This window comes from Staurois parvus, unplaced genomic scaffold (assembly GCF_062004578.1).
Source record: "Staurois parvus isolate SC_StPar_1 unplaced genomic scaffold, SC_StPar_1.0 ptg000719l, whole genome shotgun sequence".
In the NCBI taxonomy this organism is placed as follows: domain Eukaryota; kingdom Metazoa; phylum Chordata; class Amphibia; order Anura; family Ranidae; genus Staurois; species Staurois parvus.
In genome coordinates, this window is record NW_028318515.1 from 2634314 (window position 1) to 2660655 (window position 26342).

The 26342-nt window shown below is 42.5% G+C and overlaps 1 protein-coding gene across 21 annotated transcripts in view; it reads right to left on the bottom strand.

The window, feature by feature from the left end:
* NCOR2 (nuclear receptor corepressor 2) overlaps window positions 1-26342 on the bottom strand; it is a 708717-nt gene that overhangs the window by 200014 nt on the left and 482361 nt on the right. For 16 of the 21 annotated variants that reach the window (XM_089653690.1, XM_089653694.1, XM_089653691.1 and 13 more), the window contains 2 exons: window positions 19614-19720; window positions 16790-16959 (listed from right to left, as the gene is read on the bottom strand). In XM_089653690.1, coding sequence (XP_089509816.1) covers window positions 16790-16959; window positions 19614-19720 — 277 coding nt within the window. The remainder of the gene's footprint in view (window positions 1-16789; window positions 16960-19613; window positions 19721-26342) is intronic. The other 5 variants (XM_089653704.1, XM_089653697.1, XM_089653696.1 and 2 more) reach the window with 1 other exon arrangement.

Here is a 26342-nt window from a genome sequence, read left to right on the forward strand (position 1 = left end):
CGGATACCAAGCAAACCATCTGCAATTAAGAGAACACTTTCTGCCAGACTACAAGCAGAATTCTACTTAACTCATTGATGAGCGGAAACCTTCTTCCTCCCAAAATGCCTGCAAAGTGTATAGAGTAAAATTGAGCTCACCAATTACACAGATTGCAAACTTTTAATATTCAGATTGTGGCTGCATCTGAACATTTTGTCTAAGTGCTTTCATCACAATTAATGATGATGGATTAGGCTTCAGTGACAGCTATTAGAGAAATAGCCTCTGTTACATTGTACCAAGTGTTTGATTATGTATCGCTTCACTGGAACAAAGCCATTTCTGCTGTAAGATTTTACAGTAAATGAAAATTATCTTATCAGTCTTTACTGACGGTTACAGACAAAAGGAGAAGTCTCTGTCCCTCAGCTTGCAATTTAGTTCAGTGCTACAGACAGGGCTGGTAGGAATATTGCATTAGGGCAATGCAAGGGGAATTCCAGGTGCCTGTAGTTCATCTTGTAGTCAAATGTTTCAAATGTATGTACAGTGCATCCAGAAAGTATTCACAGTGCTTAACTTTTGCCACATTTTGTTATGTTACAGCCTTATTCCTAAATGGATTAAATTAATTTTTTTCCCTCAACATTCTACAAACAATACCCCATAATGATAACGTGAAAGAAGTTAGTTTTAAAATCTTTGCAATTTATTAAAAATAAAAAAAACTTAAAAAAACACATGTACACAAGTATTCACAGCCTTTGCTCAATACTTTGTTGAAGCACCTTTAGCAACAATTACAGCCTCAAGTCGTTTTGAGTATGATGCTACAAGCTTGGCACACCTATTTTTGGCCAATTTCTCCAATTCTTCTTTGCAGAACCTCTCAAGCTCCATCAGGTTGGCTGGGGAGTGTAGGTGAACAGCCATTTTCAAATCTCTCCAGAGATATTCAATTGGGTTCAAGTCTGGGCTCTGGCTGGGCCACTCCAGGACATTCACAGAGTTGGCCCGTAGTCACTCCTGTGTTAGGTGGGCTGTGTGCTTAGGGTCGTTGTACTATTGAAAGACGAACTGTCACCCCAGTCTAAGGTCCAGAGTGCTCTGGAACAGGTTTTCATCAAGGATGTCTCTACATCGCTGCATTCATCTTTGGTTTGATCCTGACTAGTCTCCCAGTTCCTGCCACTGAAAAACATCCTCACAGCATGATGCTGCTACCACCATGTTTCACTGTAGGGATGGTATTGGCCAGGTGGTAAGCGGTGCCTGGTTTCCTCAAGACATGACGCTTGGCATTCAGGCCAAAGAGTTCAATCTTTGTTTCATCAGACCAGAGAGTTTTGTTTCTCATGGTCTGAGAGTCCCTCAGGTGCCTTTTGGCAACTTCAGGCAGGCTGCCATTTTTCTTTTACTGAGGAGTGGCTTCTGTCTGGCCACTCTACCATACAGACCTGATTGGTGGAGTGCTGCAGAGATAGTTGTTTTTCTGGAAGGTTCTCCTCTCTCCACAGAGAAACGCTGGAGCTCTTTCAGAGTGACCATTGGGTGCTTGGTTACCTCCCTGGCTAAGGCCCTTCTCCCTCGATTGCTCATTTTGGCCGGGCAGCCCACTGTAGGAAGATTCCTGGTGGTTCCAAACTTCTTCCATTTATAGATGATGGAGGACACTGTGCTCATTGGGACCTTCAATGCTGCAGAAATCTTTCCGTACCCTTCCCCAGATCTGTGCATTGATACAAGGCTGTCTCGGAGGTCTACGGACAATTCCTTGGACTTCATGGCTTGGTTTGTGCTCTGACATGCACTGTTAACTGTGGGACCTTATACAGACAGGTTTTTGCCTTTCCTAATCATGTCCAATCAATGGAATTTCCCAAAGGTGGACTCTAATCAAGTTGTGGAAACATCTCAAGGATGATCAGTGGCAACAGGATGCACCAGAGCTCAACTTTGAGTGTCATGGCAAAGGCTGCAAATACTTATGTACATGTGTTTTTTTTTGTTTTTTATTTTTAATAAAGTGCAAAGATTTCAACACTAACTTCTTTCACATTGTCATTATGGGGTATTGTTTGTAGAATGTTGAGGAAAAAAATGAATGTAATACATTTTGGAATAAAACTGTAACATAACAAAATGTGGCAAAAGTTAAGCGCTGTGAATACTTTTTGGATGCACTGTAAAACCTAGCAATGATCTTTTCTTATGCACTTTCCTTTGGTCTACTAAATATACCACTGAATGTGTTTTGATTATTCTGTTTGACAAGTGAAAATAACCTGTGGATCCAGCCAGAAATACAGTGAACCCCTAGCTTCCTGTAGTAAGCCGACACTAATGCAAAACATGGAATATGGCTACTTTTTCTATTGTAATTTACATAATGGAAGTACACGACTTTAATATTATTCAGGATTTATATAGTGCCAACAGTTTGCACAGCTATTTACAATATAAAGGGAGACAGTATTTATGCAATCCAATGAGTTATATACTGGATTTATATTAACAAAGAATGTATACAAAGAAAGCAGAAACATTGGAATTCCACTTTACAGTATCCTGTAAATACGCTGTACTTAATCCCCCAAATATACATTTTTTGTCTTGTCCTATTATAAAATCTCTTTTGTGGGTATTATTGTGGATTGAAAAGTTCTGTTATCATTGGAGATTCTGCCACGGTGCCCATAAAATGTACATGCTCAGTACATAAAGCTGAGTCCAGACATGAGAGTTCAGAGATCTGAGAGATCAGCCCTGACCAGCTGTCCCCATGTGATTCTGAGCCCTGTCGAACTGCTCAAAGCAGAACTTTGGCATTCAGTCCTAGAGGATATAACTGCCAGGAATAAATTGATCAGAAAAACGTGTGCTTCTTCTCAGTTTTTCAACCCCTTTTGGAGTACAGATACTGAAACACTGTACAATTATTGTTCATGAAATAGTACTTATGTTCTAGAAGAGACATTCACTTATCATTGTCCATGTCCCTGACAAACGTTGTTCCCAAGTTCTCCATTGTCAGCCCTAGCTTCTGTCACAAAATTCTCTAGCTCTACCCCACCACTGTCCACTACATTCCACATATTTTACAACTGCATCTTTTCCATGTGGTCTCTGGACACTTACCTGTGGCTGAAATAGGGGTCTATGTATGAAAAAGTCCAAGGAAAAAAGAAATGCTACCTGGCATTTCATAAACATACTTTAGACTTCTCACATCAGAACTGTATGAACTGCCATTCTTCCCCCATGAGAAAATTATCTTCCAGCAAACTATGATCATCTTCCTTCTGCCTACTGTTACTTTCCTTGGTGCTTGATTAGCTCAAGCTACATCTCATTTTTTTTCTTCCATGCTCAGCTGCTACTAAGCTGACCGTGGAACATTGGGAGAGGAAAAGCAGTCTGTCTCCCATTCACCCCCTGCCATGACTTCCACTCTATCTCCACTATTCATCCTACTCCACCACCAGTTGCCATTTTGCCTTCTCTTCTCCTTCCTCCAACCCTTACATTCTGTCCCCTCTTATTGCTTCATCGTCAGTTCTGGCTGTGCCCCATCTCAGTGGACTATTATCGGCTCCCTTTCTCTGATTTCTACACCACTCAGCTCATAATTAACTCACTCTTTTCTTTCTCCAGGTTCAGATTTAGTGAGATGGCACAACTGAGCAAGTAATGAGGCCTACTAAAATATTGTCTGATTGGGAAGTAATGCATATTAATGTGATATGTTACCTGAGAGGGGAAAAAAACATTAATAAAGTGTTATTTTTTAACTTAAAGCATTCTCTGAATCAAGGTAAAAAAAAAATGTTTAAGTGCACCTAAAATACTCACCTGAGCTTGATCTCGGTTCAGCACTGTGGACATCTGCAGCAGCTTCACTACCCTCTCCCGCCTCTCACAGTTTTGGCAGAGAGCAGTGGGAGCCATTGGCTCCTGTTGCTGTCAGTCAAAACCAGTAAGAACAGAGTGGGGGGCAGTTCCAAGCTGGGTTGTATGTCTGAACAACAGACGCAAGCAGCTTGGTTTGGGGGCAAACCCACACAAGTGACCACCATGGGAAGTGGCTTCCTATGGTGGGCACTCAGCAGGGGGAGGAAACAGAAGCACCAGTGGGGAACCTGAGAAGGGGAGGATCAGTGCTTCTCTTTGCAAAACCATTACACAAGGCAGGCAAGCATGACATGATTGCCATTTTAATGAAGAAAAAAAAAAACCCTCAATCCGGTGGCTTGCCTGCTGCATCTCTCCAAATTACCAGTCAAGAAATACAAGTGCGTTTAACTTATTCACAGACATACTGGCATGATCCAAATGCAAGAAGATCTTTCTTTAAAGCAGGTACAAAAAACCTTCAATTCAAAGTGTATTAAAAACAACAACAACTTCTCTTTTTAGGGACACTTAAAAACACTTTCGCAAGGCAAATCAATGCTAAACAGAAGCAGGGAAAGGCATTGTGTGACAGATTTATCACAAGGTTAAAGTCCGGGTCATAAATTCCTCCTTTGGCTGCTCTGAAGTAGCACTTGTGACTGTGTTAAATCTGACCCTGACCACTTTTTAATTATACATCTGTTTAGAAACAGTGTGGAAATGTGTGTGGAAATCTTTCACATCTTCAGTAATAAATCTGTCTTTGAACTATGCAAAACTGTTGCACTTGGTTGTCCAGGCTGCTCAGGTCTGTAAACCCGTCACAGAGGCTTTGCTAAAGGAGACTGAGCCTCATTTGCAATTGTGTTGCTAATTTGTTCAATAAATTTCCCCCCTTGTTTCTTCCTTTTGGCCTGTTACATATACAAAACAAAGCATTTGGTTTGTTTTGTTTGACAAAAAAAAGAAAAAAAAAAGGGCTTTGGCAGAAATTCAGAGTTTTCCTCTGTGCTCTGAGCACTGCCAGTGTTATCAGAAAGGCTAGTTAATTCTCCTAGTAAAATGATTAGCTTTCATGTTGTAGAGATGTGAGCGTAGGAGCAGGCGAAAGCCCCCAGAGCAAGCCGCTTGCTATATGGGCATTTTTGTGTGCTCGCTCCCGAGCCAGCTCTGTGTTCATAGTCCAGCTCCCTGCTCCCTCCTTATAGGCTGTGATTGAAAGCAGCAGGAGCCAATGGATTCTGCTCTTGTTGGATCAAGATCGGACTCAGATAAATACAAAGGGGGGAGGGGGGCGCTTAGAGGGAAGCTGCATGCAGACATTTTTTCACCTTAATGCATAGAATGCATTAAAGTAAAAAACCTGCCTTTTGAACCATTTTAGTTTATCAAAAGACAGCTGGGAGGGCTGACAACACATAAATGCAGTGCCTACAACAGGACTTAGGAGCTGAGCGCATTTCTGATAAATCATCACATACGTTTATATACTTGCAGGATCCCTAAAGGGATACAATTCATGGAAATGTGCATCTTTTGCAAATTGGAACTGCATTGCTTTACTGATGCTTTTTTTTTACACCAGAAATTAACTTTATTGAATAAACCAATAAACAAAGCACATACAACCTGTACACATAGCAGTAATGGTGTTCCAAAGAACTCAAAAGATACATGAAATATAACAAATCCAGAGAGCAATATTCACCCCCAAAATACACAAACCATGAAGGAGCAAGCCAGCAAGAGATATGGGTAGTAGAAGAGGAGTACATTAGTAATACGAACATGACCACGCAAGATAAAAGTTATGGCATTTCCAAAAAGAAGGCATTATTTCAGCCCCAAATTCTATCCACCACTAGGTCGAGAGGTGCAAAGCCTGTGACTGCCTGCCAGTTCCCCCAGAGTTTGTTGAATTTTCCTGGGCATCCTCTATGCTCGAAACAGTGCCCTATTAATAGATGCCTTCTGAAGCTCAGTGACTGGAAGGACATCAAGGATACCCAGTATACATCTAGTAGGTTTAACAGGAACGGTAATTTGAAAAACAGTATTAATAGTAGTAACAATGTCTGACCAATAGCGATGGAGCTTGGGACAGCACCATAAAAGATGTATGCGGTCGCCTAGTGCTGTAGACGCTTTACTGATTTTGCCTCGTAAAAGTAGTGATAACACCTTTACTTAGCCTATGCAGAAAGCAGAGGTATGGGTGAGACCCAGACATTACAGGCTACCTACAGAAACTGCAAACAGGTGGAAAGATGACCAGTCACTGTGTACATAAAGTCAGAACAGCAGGGGCTGGTCTTTATTACAGGAACTTCCTGCACAGAGGCAAAGTGAAAGAAGTGTTTTATGCTTGAATCCTTCACAAAACAGGAACACATACACAAAGGACACTTTCAATTTTCAAGAAAGAATGCACATGGCTCTTGTTTTTAGATAACATTTGTTAAGCATGTTCATTTATGCATGTTTATGCCTGTGGAGGAGATTAGGATGGCACCTCCTATGACGACTTTTATCAGTGGGAAAACAGCATTTGGCAAAGAAAAGCCAACATAGTTGATTCTACCCGAGATTGGAGAACCAATCTTTAGTCTAATTAAATATTACTTTAAACAAAATCTGTAAACTGTACATGTAACCTCTTATATGTTTATGCAAACATACATGCAAAAAAATGTGACGGGTTTGGACAAAAAATGTTTTGTGGGCCCAATACAGTGGGCATGTCCCCGACAAGAGAATGCCATGTGTTTAGCATACCCCTGACAGTGTGCTCATTATAGCTTAATTCCGTTTTTATTGCATAAACATTAAAATACAATAAAAGGGAAATACACTATGTGGGTCCCACTTGCCATTCCTTCTTTCATGTGAGAATACACCAGCCTTCTGGTTCCTGGCAATGCAGTGGAGGAGCAATTGACCAATAGGAATGCAAGTTCCATTAATCCCAAAAGATCTATAGCACAGGCACAATTGACTCTTTACTGTATATGTAAGAGTCCACACCTGTCGGTGAGTGTGGGAACAGACGAGGGGAACACAGCATACTGATTTTGGCGGTTTGGAAGAACATTGCACAGCTTCACTATAGTCTGTACAATTATATGAACTTTATTTTGTACTGTTGATACGGTTTAGACACTGGATGTACATCAATTGTATAAGGCAGCGCTTTGAGCTGTTACATCTTGTTCCTTGGTAAGCCCTAAAATGACACAAACACGAACTCTCCCCACCCCCTTCTTCCCCATAAACGTAGTTGACTTGCCAAGGTATGTTCACACCAGAATACACAATACAACATTCCATGACCCATGTTAGAACCTCAAATTACGGCAACATACAGTAATGCACTGTGGATGTACAGTACAATATGGGGCATTGCAATGTAAAGTTAAACACTAAACAGCTCATCCACTCCCTCATCATATCACGACTCGACAACTGCAACTCCCTCCTCACTGGCCTGCCTCGCCGCTGGGTATCCCCGCTTCAGTCGATCCTGAATACGGCTGCCAGACTCATTCACCTTTCCAACCGCTCCATCTCCGCCACCCCCCTCTGCCAATCCCTCCACTGGCTTCCGATTGTGCAATGGATCAAATTCAAAATCCTAACAGTGACGTACAAAGCTGTCCACCATACTGCTCCGAACTACATCACTGACCTAATATCCAAGTACTGCCCAGCACGCACACTCCGTTCCTCACAAGACCTCCTTCTCTCTAGTTCCCTGGTCTCCTCCTCCCATGCCCACCTCCAGGACTTCTCCAGGGTGTCACCCATCCTCTGGAACTCCCTGCCCCAACCCATCAGATTATCACCTACTCTCCTCTCCTTTAGGCGCACCCTGAAAACCCATCTCTTCTGGGAAGCCTACCCCACCCCCTGCTAACCTGCTGACCTCCTCCACTCTTCCTACGAATCCATCCCCCACAGCTATCTCCTCCTGTACCACTATCCCCTCCCTCCTAGATTTTAAGCTCGAAAGAGCAGAGCCCTCAATCCCCTCATGTTTTGCATCGTATTGGTATTCTTCTGTCACATGGTCTGTCCCTTTTTGTAATGTACAGCGCTGAGCGAACCATTGGCGCTTTATAAATACTGTATAATAATAATAATTACACCCCATGCACTATGCATTGCAATGCACCTGCAATGAAGTGCACCGCAACACACAGATAGAAAGGCTCTGTGCATTTGGCTTAAAAAATGGCCGTGGAGGTGTGCTGCAGCCCATTCATTTTGAATTGGGCTACAAACATAATGCCCCTCAAGTCATGAAAATGCATAGGCTGCAGCGCACTGTGCTATGGTGTGAATGAGCAATAGTAGTCAATTGTTCTACTGCTGCTGTAGGCAAAAGCCAAGCTTGCCTGTATTGATAAAAAGCCTTGGGACAAATAAAAAGTTTACACTTAAAGCGACTTATTCCTTTATTTACGCAGAGTCATGTGGCACTTACTCGATATGGTCCCGACTCTGGTGTAATGGCAGCTTATACTAACTGGTGAATATTTTTTGTAATTGTTTAAAATCAGTTTGAAGTTCACAAAAGTCAGAAACAACCTAGACACAAGGCATACAACCTAAATCCTCGACACTTAGGAAGCCATTTCACGTGCCTCTACTTTTAACTTCGGTAACGTCGGATTACAGAAGAAAGGAATGTATGAAACTTCACAACTGCATTTGAGAATGTGATAATTAGTTATGTCTTAGACAAGAAATGGATAGCATGGTCCCTCCTGTGGCTGATTGTGGGAAATACAGGAGCGGTTGTTAAAATGTGTGGCCTACTCTTGAAAGCAACCAGAACACCTTAGCACAGGGGTCCTCAAACTATGGTCCGTGGGCCAAATGCAGCCTGCCGAGGCCATTTATCCAACCCGCCGGCAGGGGCGTATTATCCGCGAGGAAGGGACACTAAGTACAGGGGTGGGCAGGGGGCTACTGCACCTTACCTGGCTCCGGTCCCAGTCCCACGACGATCCAGTCCAGGAAGCTCACTCCGGCCACTGCCTCACTCCTGCCACTCGGCTCCGCCTCCTCACCGGTGATTGGGTGCCAGAACTGTGGCTCAGGAAAGGCACACAGATGGCCAATCACCTGCGAGGAGGCGGAGCCGAGTGGCCCTGCGAACATCGAGTGAGGGAGAGGCCGGAGTGAAGGACAGCTGACAGGTAAGTGCGCCATGCTGATGGTGCTGCTGCAACCAGATATGCTGGCTGCAGTACCACCATGCTGGAGCAGGGGTCAGCAAGTTAAGTGTCATTGGTGTCAGTGGGAGGAATAGTGCCCCATCATTGGTGTCACTGATACTAATGATGGGGCATTATTCCTCCCACTGACACCAATGATGGGGCATTATTCCTCCCACTGACACCAATGATGGGGCACTATTCCTCCCCTCACTGACACCAACGATGGGGCACTATTCCTCCCCCCACTGATACCAACAATGGGGCACTATTCCACCCCCCCACTGACACCAACGATGGAACACTCTTCCTTCCCCCCACTCACACCAATGAGGGGATACTATTCCTCCCACTGACACCAATGATGGGGCACTATTACCCCCCACTGACACCAATGACGTACTATTCCTCCCACTGACACCAAAGATGGGGCACTATTCCTCCCACTAACACCAATGTTGGGACACTATCCCCTTCCCCCACTGACACCAATGACGGGGCACTATCCCCCCCCACACTGACACCAACGATGGGGCACTATTCCCCCTCCACATTGATACCAACGATGGGGCACTATTCCTCCCCCCACTGACACCAATGATGGGACACTATTCCTTCCACTGACACCAATGTTGGGACACTATCCCCTTCCCCCACTGACGGGGCACTATTCCCCCCCCCCCCACACGGACACCAACGATGGGGCACTATTCCTCCCAACACTGATACTAATGATGGGGCACTATTCCTCCCACTGACACCAATGATGGGGCACTATTTCTCCCACTGACACCAATGATGGGGCACGATTCTTCCCACTGACACCAATGATGGGGCACTATTCCTATACTGACACCAATGATGGGGCACGTTTCTTCCCACTGACACCAATGATGGGGCACTATTCCTCCCACTGACACTAATGATGGGGCACGATTCTTCCCACTGACACCAATGATGGGGCACTATTCCTCCCACTGACACCAATGATGGGGCACTATTCCTCCCACTGACACCAATGATGGGGCACTATTCCTCCCACTGACACCAATGATGGGCACTATTCCTCCCACTGACACCAACGATGGGGCACGATTCTTCCCACTAACCCCAATGATGGGGCACTATTCCTCCCACTAACACCAATGATGGGGCACGTTTCTCCCCACTGACACCAATGATGGGGCACATTTCTCCCCATTGACACCAATGATGGGGCACTATTCCTCCCACTGACACCAATGATGGGGCACTATTTCGCTCCATAAGACACACTTGGGGGGAAATGTCTGTGCGTCTTATGGAGCGGCCGGCCCAGTATTCCCGACGCCGTTGTATGTCCACAGTCTCTGGTCATCTCCTGTACTGTGTCCGCAGTCTCTGGTCATCTCCTGTACTGTGTCCGCAGTCTCTGGTCATCTCCTGTACTGTGTCCGCAGTCTCTGGTCATCTCCTGTACTGTGTCCGCAGTCTCTGGTCATCTCCTGTACTGTGTCCGCAGTCTCTGGTCATCTCCTGTACTGTGTCCGCAGTCTCTGGTCATCTCCTGTACTGTGTCCGCAGTCTCTGGTCATCTCCTGTACTGTGTCCGCAGTCTCTGGTCATCTCCTGTACTGTGTCCGCAGTCTCTGGTCATCTGTACTATGTCCGCAATCTCTGGTCATCTCCTGTACTGTGTCTGCAGTCTCTGGTCATCCCCTGTACTGTGTCCGCAGTCTCTGGTCATCCCCTGTACTGTGTCCGCAGTCTCTGGTCATCCCCTGTACTGTGTCCGCAGTCTCTGGTCATCCCCTGTACTGTGTCCGCAGTCTCTGGTCATCCCCTGTACTGTGTCCGCAGTCTCTGGTCATCCCCTGTACTGTGTCCGCAGTCTCTGGTCATCCCCTGTACTGTGTCCGCAGTCTCTGGTCATCCCCTGTACTGTGTCCGCAGTCTCTGGTCATCTCCTGTACTGTGTCTGCAGTCTCTGGTCATCCCCTGTACTGTGTCCGCAGTCTCTGGTCATTCCCTGTACTGTGTCCGCAGTCTCTGGTCATTCCCTGTACTATGTCCGCAGTCTCTGGTCATCTCCTGTACTGTGTCCGCAGTCTCTGGTCATCCCCTGTACTGTGTCCGCAGTCTCTGGTCATCTCCTGTACTGTGTCCGCAATCTCTGGTCATCTCCTGTACTGTGTCCGCAGTCTCTGGTCATCTCCTGTACTGTGTCTGCAGTCTCTGGTCATCTCCTGTACTGTGTCCGCATTTGTTCATAGTTTTATTTATTTTTTTAAACTATAGTCCGGCCCTCCAACGGTCTGAGGGACAGTGAACTGGCCCCGTTTAAAAAGTTTGAGGACCCCTGCCTTAGCACATACTGCCAGTGCAAAGAGTACCAAGAACAGCTGAAAGAGGTGGACAATTCTGGTGAATTCATATATTTTATGTATATTTATATAAAAAAATTCCTGCAGTGTTATGTTAAAACTACAGAAACTAAAGTTTAAAAAAACCAAACCTCCCCCCCCCCAAAAAAAAAAAAAAAAAACACCTTTTGGCAAGGTGGACAGGAGTACAGCTGAAGGCAATAAACTAATGGGCAGATTCACTAACCTTTAGGCTAGGTTCACATATGTACGGGTGCAGCTGCACCACCCGTACGGAGGAATGCGGACCCACGGGTGGGTGCAATTAGTTTTATTGGCATGCCTCCTGCACTGGAAAACGCAACTGTACTGGGAACCGAGGTTCTCATGCATGCTGCATTTTCAGAAGTGCAGGGACTTCTTCCCTGCGTGTCACGGGGTACGGGAGTCCATTCAAATGAATGGGCTCTCGTGCACATACAAAACACGGCACGCACGGCCGCATATATGTGAACCAGGGGTCAAGGAACCAGGCTTTTCAAGCTAGATTAGCATTTTGTTCTTTTATCCTTTTATTCCAAATGCATCAATTTTCCTTTCCTTTTTTTCCCCATAATCAAACTTGGGTGACAATCTCATCCTTCTTGGCAATAAATCAAACACAGGGATTGATTTACTAAAAAACTGGAGGGTGCAAAATCGGGCACAGCTGTGCATGGTAGCCAATCAGCTTCTAACTTTAAGCTTTAATGATAAAACCTGGAAGCCGATTGGTTTCTATGCAGAGCTGCTTTGCACTCTCCAGTTTTAGTAAATCAACCCCACAATCTACAATACAACAGTGTATTTAACCAGTTCCCAACCGCGCTATAGCCAAAAGATGACTACAGCGCGGTCAGCTAGTTCTGGGAGGGTGTCCATGGACGTCCTCCCAGAACCACACTCCCTGTTCATGATCTGTGATTGCTGTCTCCTTTAGACACAGCTGATCACATGACTAAGGAACAGGCCAATCACAGACACTTTTACCATGTGACCAGCTGTGTCCAATCACAGCCGATCACCAGGTAAATAGGAAATGTCGGTTATCGGCAGTCCTCTCCTCATGCTGACAGTGCGTGAGGAGAGCCAGTAAGCAACATTTTGCAGTGAGACATCTACACTGATCATCAGGGCACTGATCATTAGTGTCCAAGTGAGCAGTGTAGCCCCATCAGTGCGGTCAGTAATGCCCATCAGTGCCCATCTGTGCTGGCAATCAGTGCCCATCAGTTGAATCAGTGTCCCCTATCAGTGCCCATCAGCTGAATCAGTGCTGCCCATCAGTGCCGCCTAACAATGACCAATAGTGCCGCCTAACATTGCCCATCAGTGTGACCTAACAGTGCCCATCAGTGCCGCCTAACAGTGCCCATCAGTGCTGCCTCATCAGTGCCCATTAGTGCTGCCTATCAATGCCCATCAGTGACTCCTCATCAGTGCCCATCAGTACAGCCTATCAGTGCCCATAAGTGAAGGAGAAAAATTATTTTTTTTTTCAAAATATTTGGTCTTTTTTTAGTTTGTTTAGAAAAAAATAAAAACCCCAGTGATTATCAAATACCACCAAAAGAAAACTCTATTTGTCTCCAAAAAATTATAAAAACTAGTTTGAATGACAATTGCACGGTCATGCAACACTGTACCCAAAGTATGAGAGCGCTGAAAGCTGAAAAATTGGTCTGGGCAGGAAGGGGGTAAAAGTGCCTGATAGGCAAGGGGTTAAGAGGCTAATGAACAAGGCTAACATGCACTTTGTTTTTTAATAAATGTTTGACAGTCTTCTCATCCATTAAACCATTTACAAGACTGAATGTTTTCAATGAAGGCTTGCAAAGAAATGGACTCTCTATCACCAGAAATCAGCACAGGTTCAGCACCACCAGCCAGATGTCTCACACAAAAAATTTAAATGCCACTCATATCACTGAAGGCCCTGATATTTGAAAAAGTGTAGTGTGATGATCTAAGGTCTTTGTAGGGGTAGACAATCAATTGGATGAACAAACAGAGCTCTTAAGCCATATTTATCTAAAAGTATAATTATTGTTTATGTTATAAAACAGAACTTGTCTGTGAATAGCCTACAATATGCAGACACATGAATGCAGCCATATTTGTGCATTGTATATGCTGGCTCTTCTTTCAAGTAGCTGTACTTTAGTTTCCTTCTATAGCTTGGTGCAAATTTGGCTACTTAACTACAAAAGACTCTCTACAGGTCTTATCCTGTAATCTCAGCAGTTGTTCTCTTGTCATACTGTTGAAATCACACTCATAGATGAAGCATCTAAAAATCCTTATATGGCATACTACCGTAATAATATGTAACAGCTACGATGTAAAAATATGACAGTGATATCAAAAACATAATAATGCAATATGTATGGTCATTAAAAATACACTCTTCCATGTATGACAGACATAGCACATTCGTTATCCAATTCTGAAGTTAATTTATGGCACTGGTCCCAAATCTGTCATCAGGTCCTCCCAGCAGTGTCTGTGTATTGTTGGAGGGACTTGAAAACTCGTTTGTGAGCATTGTGCAATGCCTTCTGCCAGCCTTTTCCACAAACTCAATGGCAAAAAGTTGCAAGTTCAAGGGAGCACTAGCTATGCTTTCTAGATTATATTATAAAATGTGCTCAAATGTATGTAATTTTACAAATAAAAAAAAGAGAGAAAGACACATTCCAAAATCACAACAAAAGATGGAAGCACCTGTGTGTCATTCATTTCACTTCGATATTATGAAGCACAGCCAAATTTTAAATTATGACTCTGCTGGCACAGTCTGTACTGTCAACTTCTTATTTGTAGGGTAAACAGAGCAGTTGCAAGGTACAGGATTCTTGGTAGAATTTCCAGTTTGTTTTTGTTATTACAATTAACACAGCAGCTCAGACATCCTCAATTATAGTAGGAGACAGCATAACAGCAAAAATGGCCTTTTACAAGAAGGTAGGGCGTTATGACACAACCTACAATATAGTTACCACCAAGTATGTGACATTTTACTAGATTATAAAATTACAACATAGCAAATATTCAATCTGAATGAACTTTTACACCTTTTTAAATAGGGGATCTGAAGCATATGTTACTTTCCTGATGCTTTATTTTACATTTACTTCTGTAATGCGCTTTTACTTGGACTTGACTACACAAGTTCTTGTTAGTTTTCAACTAAGGTTATGAAAACATTACCCCAGTCAGGGAACAAACTTAGGAAACAACTCATTTTAATAAGTGGTAAAGTTTTAGAGTTCGGTACCAGATATACAATTTTCACTTTCCTCTCAATGCTGACATTTTCTCCTCTTTGCCACTGTAACCCTAGTACTGCTCATCTTCGGGGGAATATAGTAATTCAAGGAGTCATTTTGCTTAATACTGTATATTGTATGCTATTTGACCTCAAGTACCAGTAAGCCTCCAATACAAATTGCCTTCCCGATACTTTGTAGAGGACAGTTGTAATTCAGAGGCCCTGTGTGACAGCAAACTTTTAAGTAGATGCAATTATGAACAGATTCACAAAACCTTTTCATGAACTGAAAAAAAAAAAAAAAAAAAAAGAATACACTAGACGCCTCAACCCATTTGAAAAACTCTGCTCAACTGACTCCCCCCAGAGAAACGTCGTATCCAAACTATACACATGCCTTTAAAACACTATTGACATTACGTCTAGGAAAGCTTGCATGGCCTGGAGCTCTGAGTTACAACTCCAACTATCGCCAGAAGACTGGGATCATATCTATGACCATATACACAAAGATTCCATATGTGTCAAAACCCAAGAAAATAATTATAAACTGTACTCTAGATGGTACAGAGTTCCGTCCCTGTTCCACAAATTCGACCCTAACATTTCAGACTCGTGCTGGAGATGTCACCAAGCGGACGGGTACACTGTTACATGTATGGTGGGACTGCCCACTGCTACAACCATTCTGGGGGAAAATACAGTCCATAATCACGCAAGTAACTATGTACTCCCTAGACCTCTCCCCTGCACAATTCCTACTCCACCACTCCCCACTCCCATTTAAGACATACTGTAGATAATTTGCCATGCATATGGTAAACGCGGCAAAACAATGAATTCCAGTTCACTGGCGCTCAACACATGTTCCTTCAATTCAAGAATGGTTTGCTAGGATCAACAAAATTGAGGAAATGGAGAAACTCATCTCTGTAGCGAAAGACCACCCCAAGAGATTCAGGAAGACGTGGGCTTGTTGGAGTCATTTCAAAACCACCACCACCTACTGCTGCTTGACTTTCCTACACCCCCCCAACTAAACAGTTAAACACAACGGTACATCACAAGAAACCCTTTTCTTCCTTGGTGCATATGATGCATATTCAGTCTCATTGAGACTAAACATCATAACATCATAACCTATAGGCAGATGTATAGGCTATAGCTATCTATCCAGGTTATCGACCCACATATTAGCTTATTACTCAATCTCACATACATGAACACATAAGCTATCTGGCTACCATTCTGACTAGTATAAAACAAAGCGACTCAATTTAGTTGCAGATGCCCCCTCCCTTATCGCCTCTCCTGCATACCTTCACTCCCCCCCCCCCTTTTTTTTTTTGCTTTCCCCCGTCTCTCCCATGACTTTTAATTCTCCTCTTTCCCTCATCCTGCATCTCTATTTCTCTTTATTCATCTTTCTGACTTCCCTCTACCTCACATCTTTGGTATTATACCTTCACCTATATGTCTTTAATGGACTCTAGAATGTAAACTATCATACAGGTTTGATTAGATCTACATAGACCCCACTCCCTCGAAATAGGCACACAATTTTCTTGTGCACTTACCATCCTGTTATATCGTATCTCATTACTTCACATTTACCAATCACAAGGGCTTACAAGAGAATTGGTCAATAGTGCCACCATAAGGATTTGTCTACAGCAAGCCATGTTTATGTCGGTTTGATTTACACCCTTAGTTAAACATATACATTTCGCAATGGTCTGAAAGACAGCCCAAACCTTTATCCTGTCTGCGAAACGGGATGTTTTCATACTGTGTCTATGTTTGGACTGTAACCTGTATCTGTACTTGTATTAATATGCCTTAAATCTTTCAATAAAAATATTTTTTGAAAAAAAAAAAAAAAAAAAACACAAAACAAACAAAACAAAAAAAAAAAAAAAAAAGGAAAATCCTTTGTGAAGCTGAAGGTTTACTTTAGCACCAATGGCTTTTAACAAATTAAACTAAAGCATGCCATTGACTGATCCCTGTTTGGAAATAGACATTTCTGAATCTATACCTACCTAAATCATCACTCTTTTGAGGTGTGGCCGCCTCTTCATTGGCTTCATTCGCCATGGATCGAGTGATACGGCCTTTGCGGCGGCCCTGGCTGTTGGCTGTTTTTCTCCCTTTTGACGTCACCGTTTCTTTGTCATCATTCTCTTCCCCAGAAGTGTCCTCATTTTTTTCCCTAAGAATTCATTAAATATGATGACATTTTTTAAAATCGGTTTATTGTAATCAAGCAGGTGTATATATGTATAAAACTACATTTATGTTCACAATTCCAGTAATCATTAAAAAAAAAAAAAAAAAAAAAAACATCTTTTTGCTGGCATGCAGAAGGGTTATACACTTCCTAAAGGTTTTTTGACTGTTAGGCGGATATACAGTATATCCCTAAGGTTAATGAGATAGAAACTCCTGCACTACCTGTAAGAGTAGATAACTGAAGTGAATAAAAAACAAACATAAAAATGGTGTATAACAATATAGCTGCTGGTAGCATTAAATTATGTTCCCACAATCAGATATAAACCATATATATATATAAGCAAGTGATGCTGTGCTGCTAAATAAAGAAAATAATATTCCTTAAATCAAATGTTCATAAATAAGTCCATACAATTGAAATCATCAATAATGATCAACAATAGAGCTTTGCCAATGATTCCTGTGTTTTATTCATGTGCTATTATCCCAAACACCATCAAGTGAAGTAATAAATATCACGCGGCTTGTGTCACTTCAGTGCTGACAGAACTCTCTCCTCAGAGCAATAAAAATGCGCTTTGTAGTATCAAATGGGTATCATATTCTTCACTTTTCCAATCAACAGCCATATGGTGGTAGTTAGGCAGTTTTGGATTTTCAATAGTGTACCAAACTAGAGCTAGGAATCAGTCCCTTTAAGAGTAGTGGAGGTAATAGATCTCTATCGATTCTCGTCTGCCCAAAGCCACACCCCTTATGTGTTGCATCACTCCCATGTGACTTCATCAGAGGGAAGTCACATGGGTGTGACGCAATGCGTAAGGGGTGTGGCTTTTGGCAGGCGAGAATCGATAGAAATCTATTACTTCCACTATTCTTAAAGGGACTGATTCCTAGCTCTAGTTTGGTACGCTATTGAAAATCCAAAATTGTCTAACTACCACCATATGGCTGTTGATTGGAAAAGTGAAGAATATGCTACCCATTTGATATTACAAAGTGCATTTTCATTGTTCTGAGGTGAGAGTTCTGTGAGCACTGAAGTGACACAAACTGCATGATATTTATTACTTCACTTGATGGTGTTTGGGATAATAGCACAAGAAGAAAGCACAGGAATCATTGGCAAAGCTCTATTGTTGATCGTTATTGAGGATTTAACTTGTATGGGCATTTGATTTAAGGAATATTATTTTCTTTCTTTGTTTAGCAGCGCAGCATCACTTTCTTATATATATGGTTTATATCCCTAAGGTTGTAATAGATGGGCAGGTGTTTCTCCAAGAACACAGTGTGATTCATCTTCTTATTCTCAAACTCAAGAGCTACAAAGATCTGTGGTGATTTTCTTGTGATATGGTGAAAGAATGGATGCAGTGCACATACTGTAAAAGCTAGGTTCCCTTTTCATCACAAAAAAACAGGCCATCCAACCTTAGCTAAAAAATGATACCCTCGTAACTTTTTTTTTTTAGGGCCCCAATACCTTGTGCATAGACAACATGCGTTATTCCGTGTTATTTCGGTTCGAAGATAACTTCTGCAAATTCCCAGCAGCAAGATCCTGCATTTGAGTCTACGCTTGGCCTATGACTGGCAAGGGGATGTACATATATATAATTCTGTATATTTGTTTCAATGCGCAAGATCAAAATAACGGGAACAACATTCTTGGTCTCAATGTGATCATGGAAATATGCAGTTTATTCATATATTTTCCCAGTGGTTAAAATTCCAGCCTCACAGTACTGGCTTCTAGGTTAAAATGCCAAAAGGACTCCTTATGTATGGCGTTTCTATGAGTGCCTTTTCTTAGTTACATGGGCTCTATCTTGATACTCTGATTTCCTCCCAAAAAGATACTTGTAGGTTGAAGGAAAGCTATGCCAAGAGAACAAAGCGTTTGAAAATGCTAGTTGCCTGGCTGTCATGATGATCCACTAGCTTTAATACTTTCTGTGGCATTGAACTGGTTCAAGTATGAAGATCAAGAGTTTTGACTTTACTTTGACTGTCTAATGTCCATGTCTGCTCCAGACCAATGACTCAAAGGATTGAGGTCGGAGAGAGATAGTATTCTTAAAATGAAGTCAGCAATGACAGTAGAGGTTTCTTTTCGTTTTCTTTCTTCCAAACTGTTAAAAATTTACATTTGACTGGTAAATATATTAGATTGTATGCGCTCTCTGTTAGAGGGAATAATGTAATGATTTCCTGCTGCTACTGTTTGATGTTTTGAGCTAAACTACAGAAGAGAATAATCTGAAGTACCGTGCGTGGATTGGTATGTAGTCAGAATGCTGGATTGGAATTTATATAGAAAATCTCTACTGTCATAGCCTTACTCTTGGAAACTATATATGCAAACCCTCTATACACTCAGCTTGGACATAATTATAGGAAATATATTCTGTAACAACCTGCTCTAGAATATACCTTTGGTCATACAGACTTGATACAAATTGGAAGACTGACTTATGCTAGTTAAAGGACTAAACTTTACTTTACTATACACATATATTAATACATTATACATTGGACTGATACACTTTCTCAGTCTTCATTTCAAATTTGATAAAATGCATAATTTAGTGTAATATGTAGTTATATGATCTTAAAAAGTAGACCTACTTTGCAAGTTCCTCTTTGTCATTTTCCACATCCTGCTTAAATTCTTCTTTATCGGGTTCCTTTTCTTTTTCATCTTTCTCTTCCTGATTAGTACGGGGCATCTGCTGCTAAAGAAAGAGCAGTAAATGTTAAACAATATCATTGCTTCTACTTTTCAAGATAAAATGAAGTAACAAGGTCTTGATGATGATAATATACAGTAGAACAGGATCTCTTTAATTGCAGAATCTTCCCTTTGGACCAGTTCCCACCAGAATGCAGTGCAGGAAACCTGCATTCTGTGTGCATTTCCTGCACTGCGTTCATAATGCAATGGAGGTGCTATCTGTAGCAGGTATGAATATTAAGTTAATGACACCCCAAATGCAGGTCACAAACGCAGTGTACACAGGAGTACCATGCAATGCAGTTGCAGTGAATTTCCATAAGTAGTGCATTCAAAATGAATGAGCAGAAATTGCACTTCACAAACGTGCATTTGAATTGCACAGGAATGCACAGAGTATTCCTTTGAGATTCTCAGTGTGAACCAGTCCTTACGCCTTAACAGTTACGGGATTCGTAAAAAGAAACCAAAATTTTAGCAACCTCACACTTTCCATGCGCAAAAGGCTTCTAAACATGAATGGTTCATTTAAACTTATTTCAAAAGGTATAGTCCTTAAGGCCCCTTTCACACGAGTCGGACAAGTCTGCTGATCTTCGCTGAGCAAGCAGATGACAGGTCCGTGTCCGGTCCGCCATGCAGAGCGGACAATGACTCAGCCTGCTGCCCTCTATAGGCAGTCGGATGGAAACAGACCGCCTGTCCATTTCCATTTGACTGCCATCCGATCCAATGGAGGGAATGGGAATGGATCCCCATCCATCTCTTTTTAGCAGATTGGATTAGATGTCGGTAAGTGTAAACAGACACATGTCCTTTTACACCCATGGCTCCATGGAGGAGATCAGAGGTTCCGATCGGGTCCACCTGAAAAAACGGGCAGGCGGATCGGATTGGAACGTCCATGTGGAAGGGGCCTAAAACATTGCCATGAATACATAGTGGGGTTTCCTGCATTTACCGTGCATTACAGCAAAGCAAAGGGTTTACATGGGCCCATAAACCAGATCTGTCTTATCTGTAGGAACCTCTACTATTGTGATGCATATACTGTATGATTTTATGGAGACTGGACAAATCCGCATGTATATATTCACATGAACAAAGTTCACGATAAATAAAGTATATCTAAACCACCAAAAAGTAATCCATTACATTACAGCTTATTAGTCCTTAACTCTGATGGTTGCATTAGGTTTTTTTCAGGCTTCTTTCCTTTATTTTTACTTGGTCATCCTGCCAGCAACACACTTTCTATCCTAAAAAGTTACAACACTCATTCACTGTACTTCATCAGTGAAGAAACAGCAGTGTCACCCTAGGCAAGGACAACGGAACACTTCTAGCTCTCCTTTTCTCCATAACAGAGGGAGACCTGTTCTGTAGTCTAGAGAGAGAAAACTGGAAACAATGCTGAATGATAACAGTCAGCAGAGGCAACGTACACAGGAGGTTATCAGGTTGTACTTATTAAACAGATATCACAAATTACTTTCAATTGCCTCAGTGCATGTAAACCCTAACATTGAACTGTTCTGACTTGCTCACTTCTGGTCTGTTAAATACTATTGAAAATGTTTCTTTATATTGGTTCAAGAAGCGAAAAAAAAAAAAAAAAAAAGCTTGATCCAGCCAGATATCATCTGATCTGTGTTCTCTGCTTGCACAAGAAGAGGAGAGAGGAAAGTGTTTTAGTGTGCTGTTCTAGGCTGACCATACATACAACATGGTGAGCAATCAATGTCACTCTAGAACAACCTTTCTCAACCAGGGTGCCCAGGCACCCTGGGGTGCCTTGAGGTTCCCTCAGGAGTGCCTTGGCAAAAATTCTAAAAATTGCCCAAAACTTGTATACAAGCCAGTGGGTGGAACAAGCCTGCCTTTTGGTTACACAAAGCCACAGGTTTTCATTGTGCACTATTACAACCTTCTAGCTGAAGGGGTTCTGACTACCAATGACATCCACACTTGACAAGGAGGATGTCAGCTGCCTGCACAGTATACTTGTTTGACCCTCCCCTGCCCCTCTTCATCAGTGCTGGGGTCACATTAGCTCAGTGATGGATTTCTATATATCACTAAGCTGAGGGAGAAGAAAAACACTGGAATACTGGTCAGTACCGGTGTGCAAAAGCGTATTTGCTTTGGAAGAATAAATCCCCTCTAATGATTGGTGTCCTACAAGTGTGGATGTTACTGCTTTATATAAAACTATTAGAATAGTTTTTCACATTTTAGAATGGGGTGCCTGAAGACTGTCCATAATTTTAAAGGGTGTCTCGGGACTGTCCATAATTCTAAAGGGTGCCTCAAGACTGAAAAAAGGTTGAGAAACACTGCTTTAGAACAGGAAGTGTGTTACTAGCCAGATCAACAGTTGAAACTACAGGGAAAAAGCTTGAGAAAAGGAAAACTAATGCAGTCATCATCTAAGGACTGGTAAGCTGCAACAAATTAAATTACTGTTTTTGAGTTTAGATCTACTTTAACAGTACAAATGGGAGCAATAATTATTTGTTTGGGTTAGCATACACTTTAACCAATCATAGTCATCCACTCATACTACGTACAAAACAGCATTGACTGGATCATGAACCAGCCAATGCATAGTCACATTTACTACCATTCATTACATTTGGTAAAATGGGCAAATGAAAGTCTAATACCCACTTTCGGATTTCAAAAAATTAAATTGAGGCTTTAATTCATCTTGTCTATGTTGCTAGAATGCTTACTGACAATCTGTCATCAAGAAGAATCACATAACCCCACTAAAGACAGCATGACATCATTGAGGAATTTTTCTGGAGCAGACGCCATGTATTTCCAGTGTTCATCAGAACAGCTGTAGAAATCATTAAACTGCCTAAGCCATATAAACCAACACAGGTTAGGATGTGGTATACAAACAAGAACAGTCTGGAAGAAAAAAAAACTATTTATATGTGCTTTGTGGTTAATATATAATACACTCGGCCAGCTTAACTAGAGACACAGTTCTATACCTAGAGAGTATTCCGGACAAAGAACTTAATACCTAGCTGTGCATTAATAACGCCATTTAAAGAACAACTGTACCATACACAGCGTAAAAGACAGCATATTTAATTTTAGCCACTGGCATGTCTGCGATCGTCCATGCTTGATAATCACTGCTAGAAATTTTCACTAGAGAGTTTATCTGCAAATGTTTGGTATAAAAAATACCCTAGAACACAAAAGCCAAGCTGGAAATAAGTCATGCCCAAATTCTCCTAATAAGTAGAAGTATGTGGATAACATCAAAGTCCAGACTTTTCAGCAATACACACACTGGAGGCTGTACATGAACATGAAATAATCCAAAATGAAAAAGCCTATTGTAACATGCATAAGATTAGCCTCTGCAGGAGTCCTCAGTAGGTTTAGAAAGACGCCTATGTGGCATAGGAAATATTGAAACAAAGATTAGAGCACGGCCTTGGCAAATTTGTTAACTGTGAATATATTAGTAGGTACTTGAGCTACACCCGGTTCACACTAATACAAGCTGTCTGGCCCGAGTTTGCTCAGGCATGGCAGCCCGTTCATTTGAAATAGGTTCACACTAGCCCACACTGTGCGTTCTAGTTGTGGGTGTGGGAATTACATTGGTTTCCGCAACCACCCGCAGCTGATCATGGGTGCGGGAACCGCAGGCAAACTGCATGGTCAAAAAGAACATGCAGTCTCCCTGTGCCCTTTTGTTGTTTTGTGGTCTTTTTGCCCATGTGGTTTGCCTGCGGTTCCCGCACCCGCGATACCTGTGCTCAAATCCCAATAGCTTGTACATGCATTTATCCGTCAGGTGCTAAAGGGGTGTAACACTAAAACTCCAGGAGGAACCCTCTGCACACTGCTATATACCCTTTGCAGCAAACTTTGCAATACAAATAGGGATTTTTAGTTTACACATATTGCAATAAATGTTTAACCCCTTGGCGCCTCCCGGCCCTTTAAGGGTTTCAGAAGCCAGGAGGCGGGGCGGTGTTTTAGGGTCATGTGACCGCCGTGATTCGCTGTCACGGCGGTCACCTGATCGGGAAAGGTCCCGATCGCAAGAGGAGATCAGAACCTTTCCTTGAGTACCGGAGCGCGCACTCAGCACATATGTTTTTCTTAATTGCCGCTCGGTGTCAAGGCCCAGATGCCGGGAGGCTGCACATTTGCGTGCGGCCAGCACCAAGAGGTTAAGCTGGCCAACTATGTCACAATAATCCCTTTTGGCCAGTTCTACTTTGCTCTGCCAATGCACAAGCTACTGCGGACACAATGCCAACATAGGGGAAACAGACAAAGTGAGGGAGAGCTACTAGATTTAAGTCTGGCTACTGACCTGCAATGCAACACAAACAAGAGATCCCTGTGCTCAAATCCCAATAGCTGGTACATGCATTTATCTATCAGGTGCTAAAGGGGTGTAACCACGTTGACACTAACCCCCGGTTCACATATATGCGGCCGTGTGGGCTGTGTTTTGCGCAGGCATGAAAGCCTATTCATTTGAACCGACTCCCGTGCCCCGTGACACACAGGGAAGAAGTCCCTGCACTTCTTCTGAAAATGCAGCCTCAGTTCCCAGTATTGTTGCGTTTTCCAGTGCGGGATGCGCGCATTTCTCTGTGCGAGTGGAGCGGCTGCACGGATTTTCGTGCGGATCCGAAGCGGCACCACCTGCACATATGTGAACCAAGCCTACAGAGCCAATAAGAACCCTCTGCACACTGCTATATATCCTTTGCAGCAAACTACAATAAAAATAGGGATTTTTTTTTAGTTCACACATATTGCAATACATGTTTAGGCTCCATGCACACGGGGCATTTTATTAAAGCATGTAACGTTAGCTGTGTAAAGTTTTTCAGCGTTTTTGCATTAGCGTTTAGCGGCATTTTTTCACGTTTGCATTTATTTTAGTTTTTTTTTTAACAAAAAAATAAATGGGGGGGGGCAAAAAAAGTCCAAAAATGCCTGTTGGCTGCGATTTACCACGTTAGAGCGTTTTTACAGCTAAAAAACTACTCTAGAAACCCACTAGTCCTGGGTTTTTTTTTCAGCTAAAAAACGCCCCTGCCAAAAAAACTAGACAGGGTATATAGTAGTGTGCAGAGGGTTCTTACTACATTGTTTGTGTTAATATGTGGTTACACCCCTTTAGCACCTGATAGATAAATGCATGTACAAGCTACTGGGATTTGAGCACAGGTATCTTTTGTTCCTGCACAAAAAAGGCACATGCACCTTTTTAAAAATGAGGGCACAGGGAAACTGCATGTTATTTTTGGCCATGCGGTTTGCCTGCAGTTCCCGCACCGGCAATAGTGCAAGAGCAGCGCGATTCGGCTGCGGGTGGTTGCGGGAACCAATGTGATTCCCACACCCGCAACAGAATGCACAGTGTGGGCTAGTGTGAACCTAGTCTTAAAGTGGTTCTAAAGGCATACTAAGGTAGAAACCCTTCTGCATGCAGCCCCCCCCCCCCAGCCCCCGTTTATACTTACCTGAGCCCGATCTCGATCCAGCTATGTAAAGAAGAGCAGAGACTCTCTCCCTCCTCATTGGCTCAAAGCCATTGGTTCCTGCTGCTATCAATCACAGCTAGTGAGAAGGGAACGGGGGGTGTGGCCAAGCCACACTCTCTGTGTTTATGGACACACAGAGCCACCTTGGGAGCGAACCTGCACGACTGCCTCAATAGCAAGTGGCTTGATATGGTGGGCACTTGGCGGAGAAGAAGGATAGAGGGAACCGAGAGGAGGAGGAATGGGACTGCTCTGTATAAAACCATTGCAAAGAGCAGGTAAGTATAATATGTTTGCTAAATTTAAAAAAATGTTTTGATCCTTTATAACCAACTGACTATAGATCTGTTTGTAGTCCTCTCTGTTCAAACGATGCTGATCGTTAGACCAACAGCCTGCTGCAAATCCAGCATTCGATCAGCAGGAGCACAGGTTTATGGTGGAGGTGCACTAAGGTCAAAGGATATAAGTAAGGGTGGGGGGTCCACTCACACAGTGAATTTTGGTTCCTCAAGAACCGCATAGCATATAACCAAGCTTAAAGCTATCCACAGAGTGACAAGCTGCTATTAGATTTCAATGCAAAACACATAGCATTCCGTCCTGTAACAGAAGTGAGTAACTGTCACCATTGGCAAAGAACACAAAGAACTTGTCAGATCACAAGATTTTTGGCAGGATCAGCAGATAGTTTCCTTGCAGTTCCCGAACAGATAACAAAACACTTAAAATGACATTTAAAAGACCAAAAGGGGAGTAAATAAGAGAATTGTATAATTAGGGTTTGCATACACTTTAACTATTCATAATAACATTGGCTGCTTCAGGGTCAGAGCCTCCCAAAGACTTGGCCAAATTGGAAGAACAAAATATGGGAACTTCCTACTGGAAGAACATTTTGTCAAAAGTTGTTCAAATGTACAACATTTTACAAACCTTTTACAAAGAATGTGGCTATATAAATACCTGTAATAATTCAGATCCTTTTCCCTACATAGCAATATTATAAATAGAACCATATACACTGCTAATGCATTCAAGGGGCTCTAGCTGCTGCAGCAGGTAGGTCCTGAGAACTTCTGC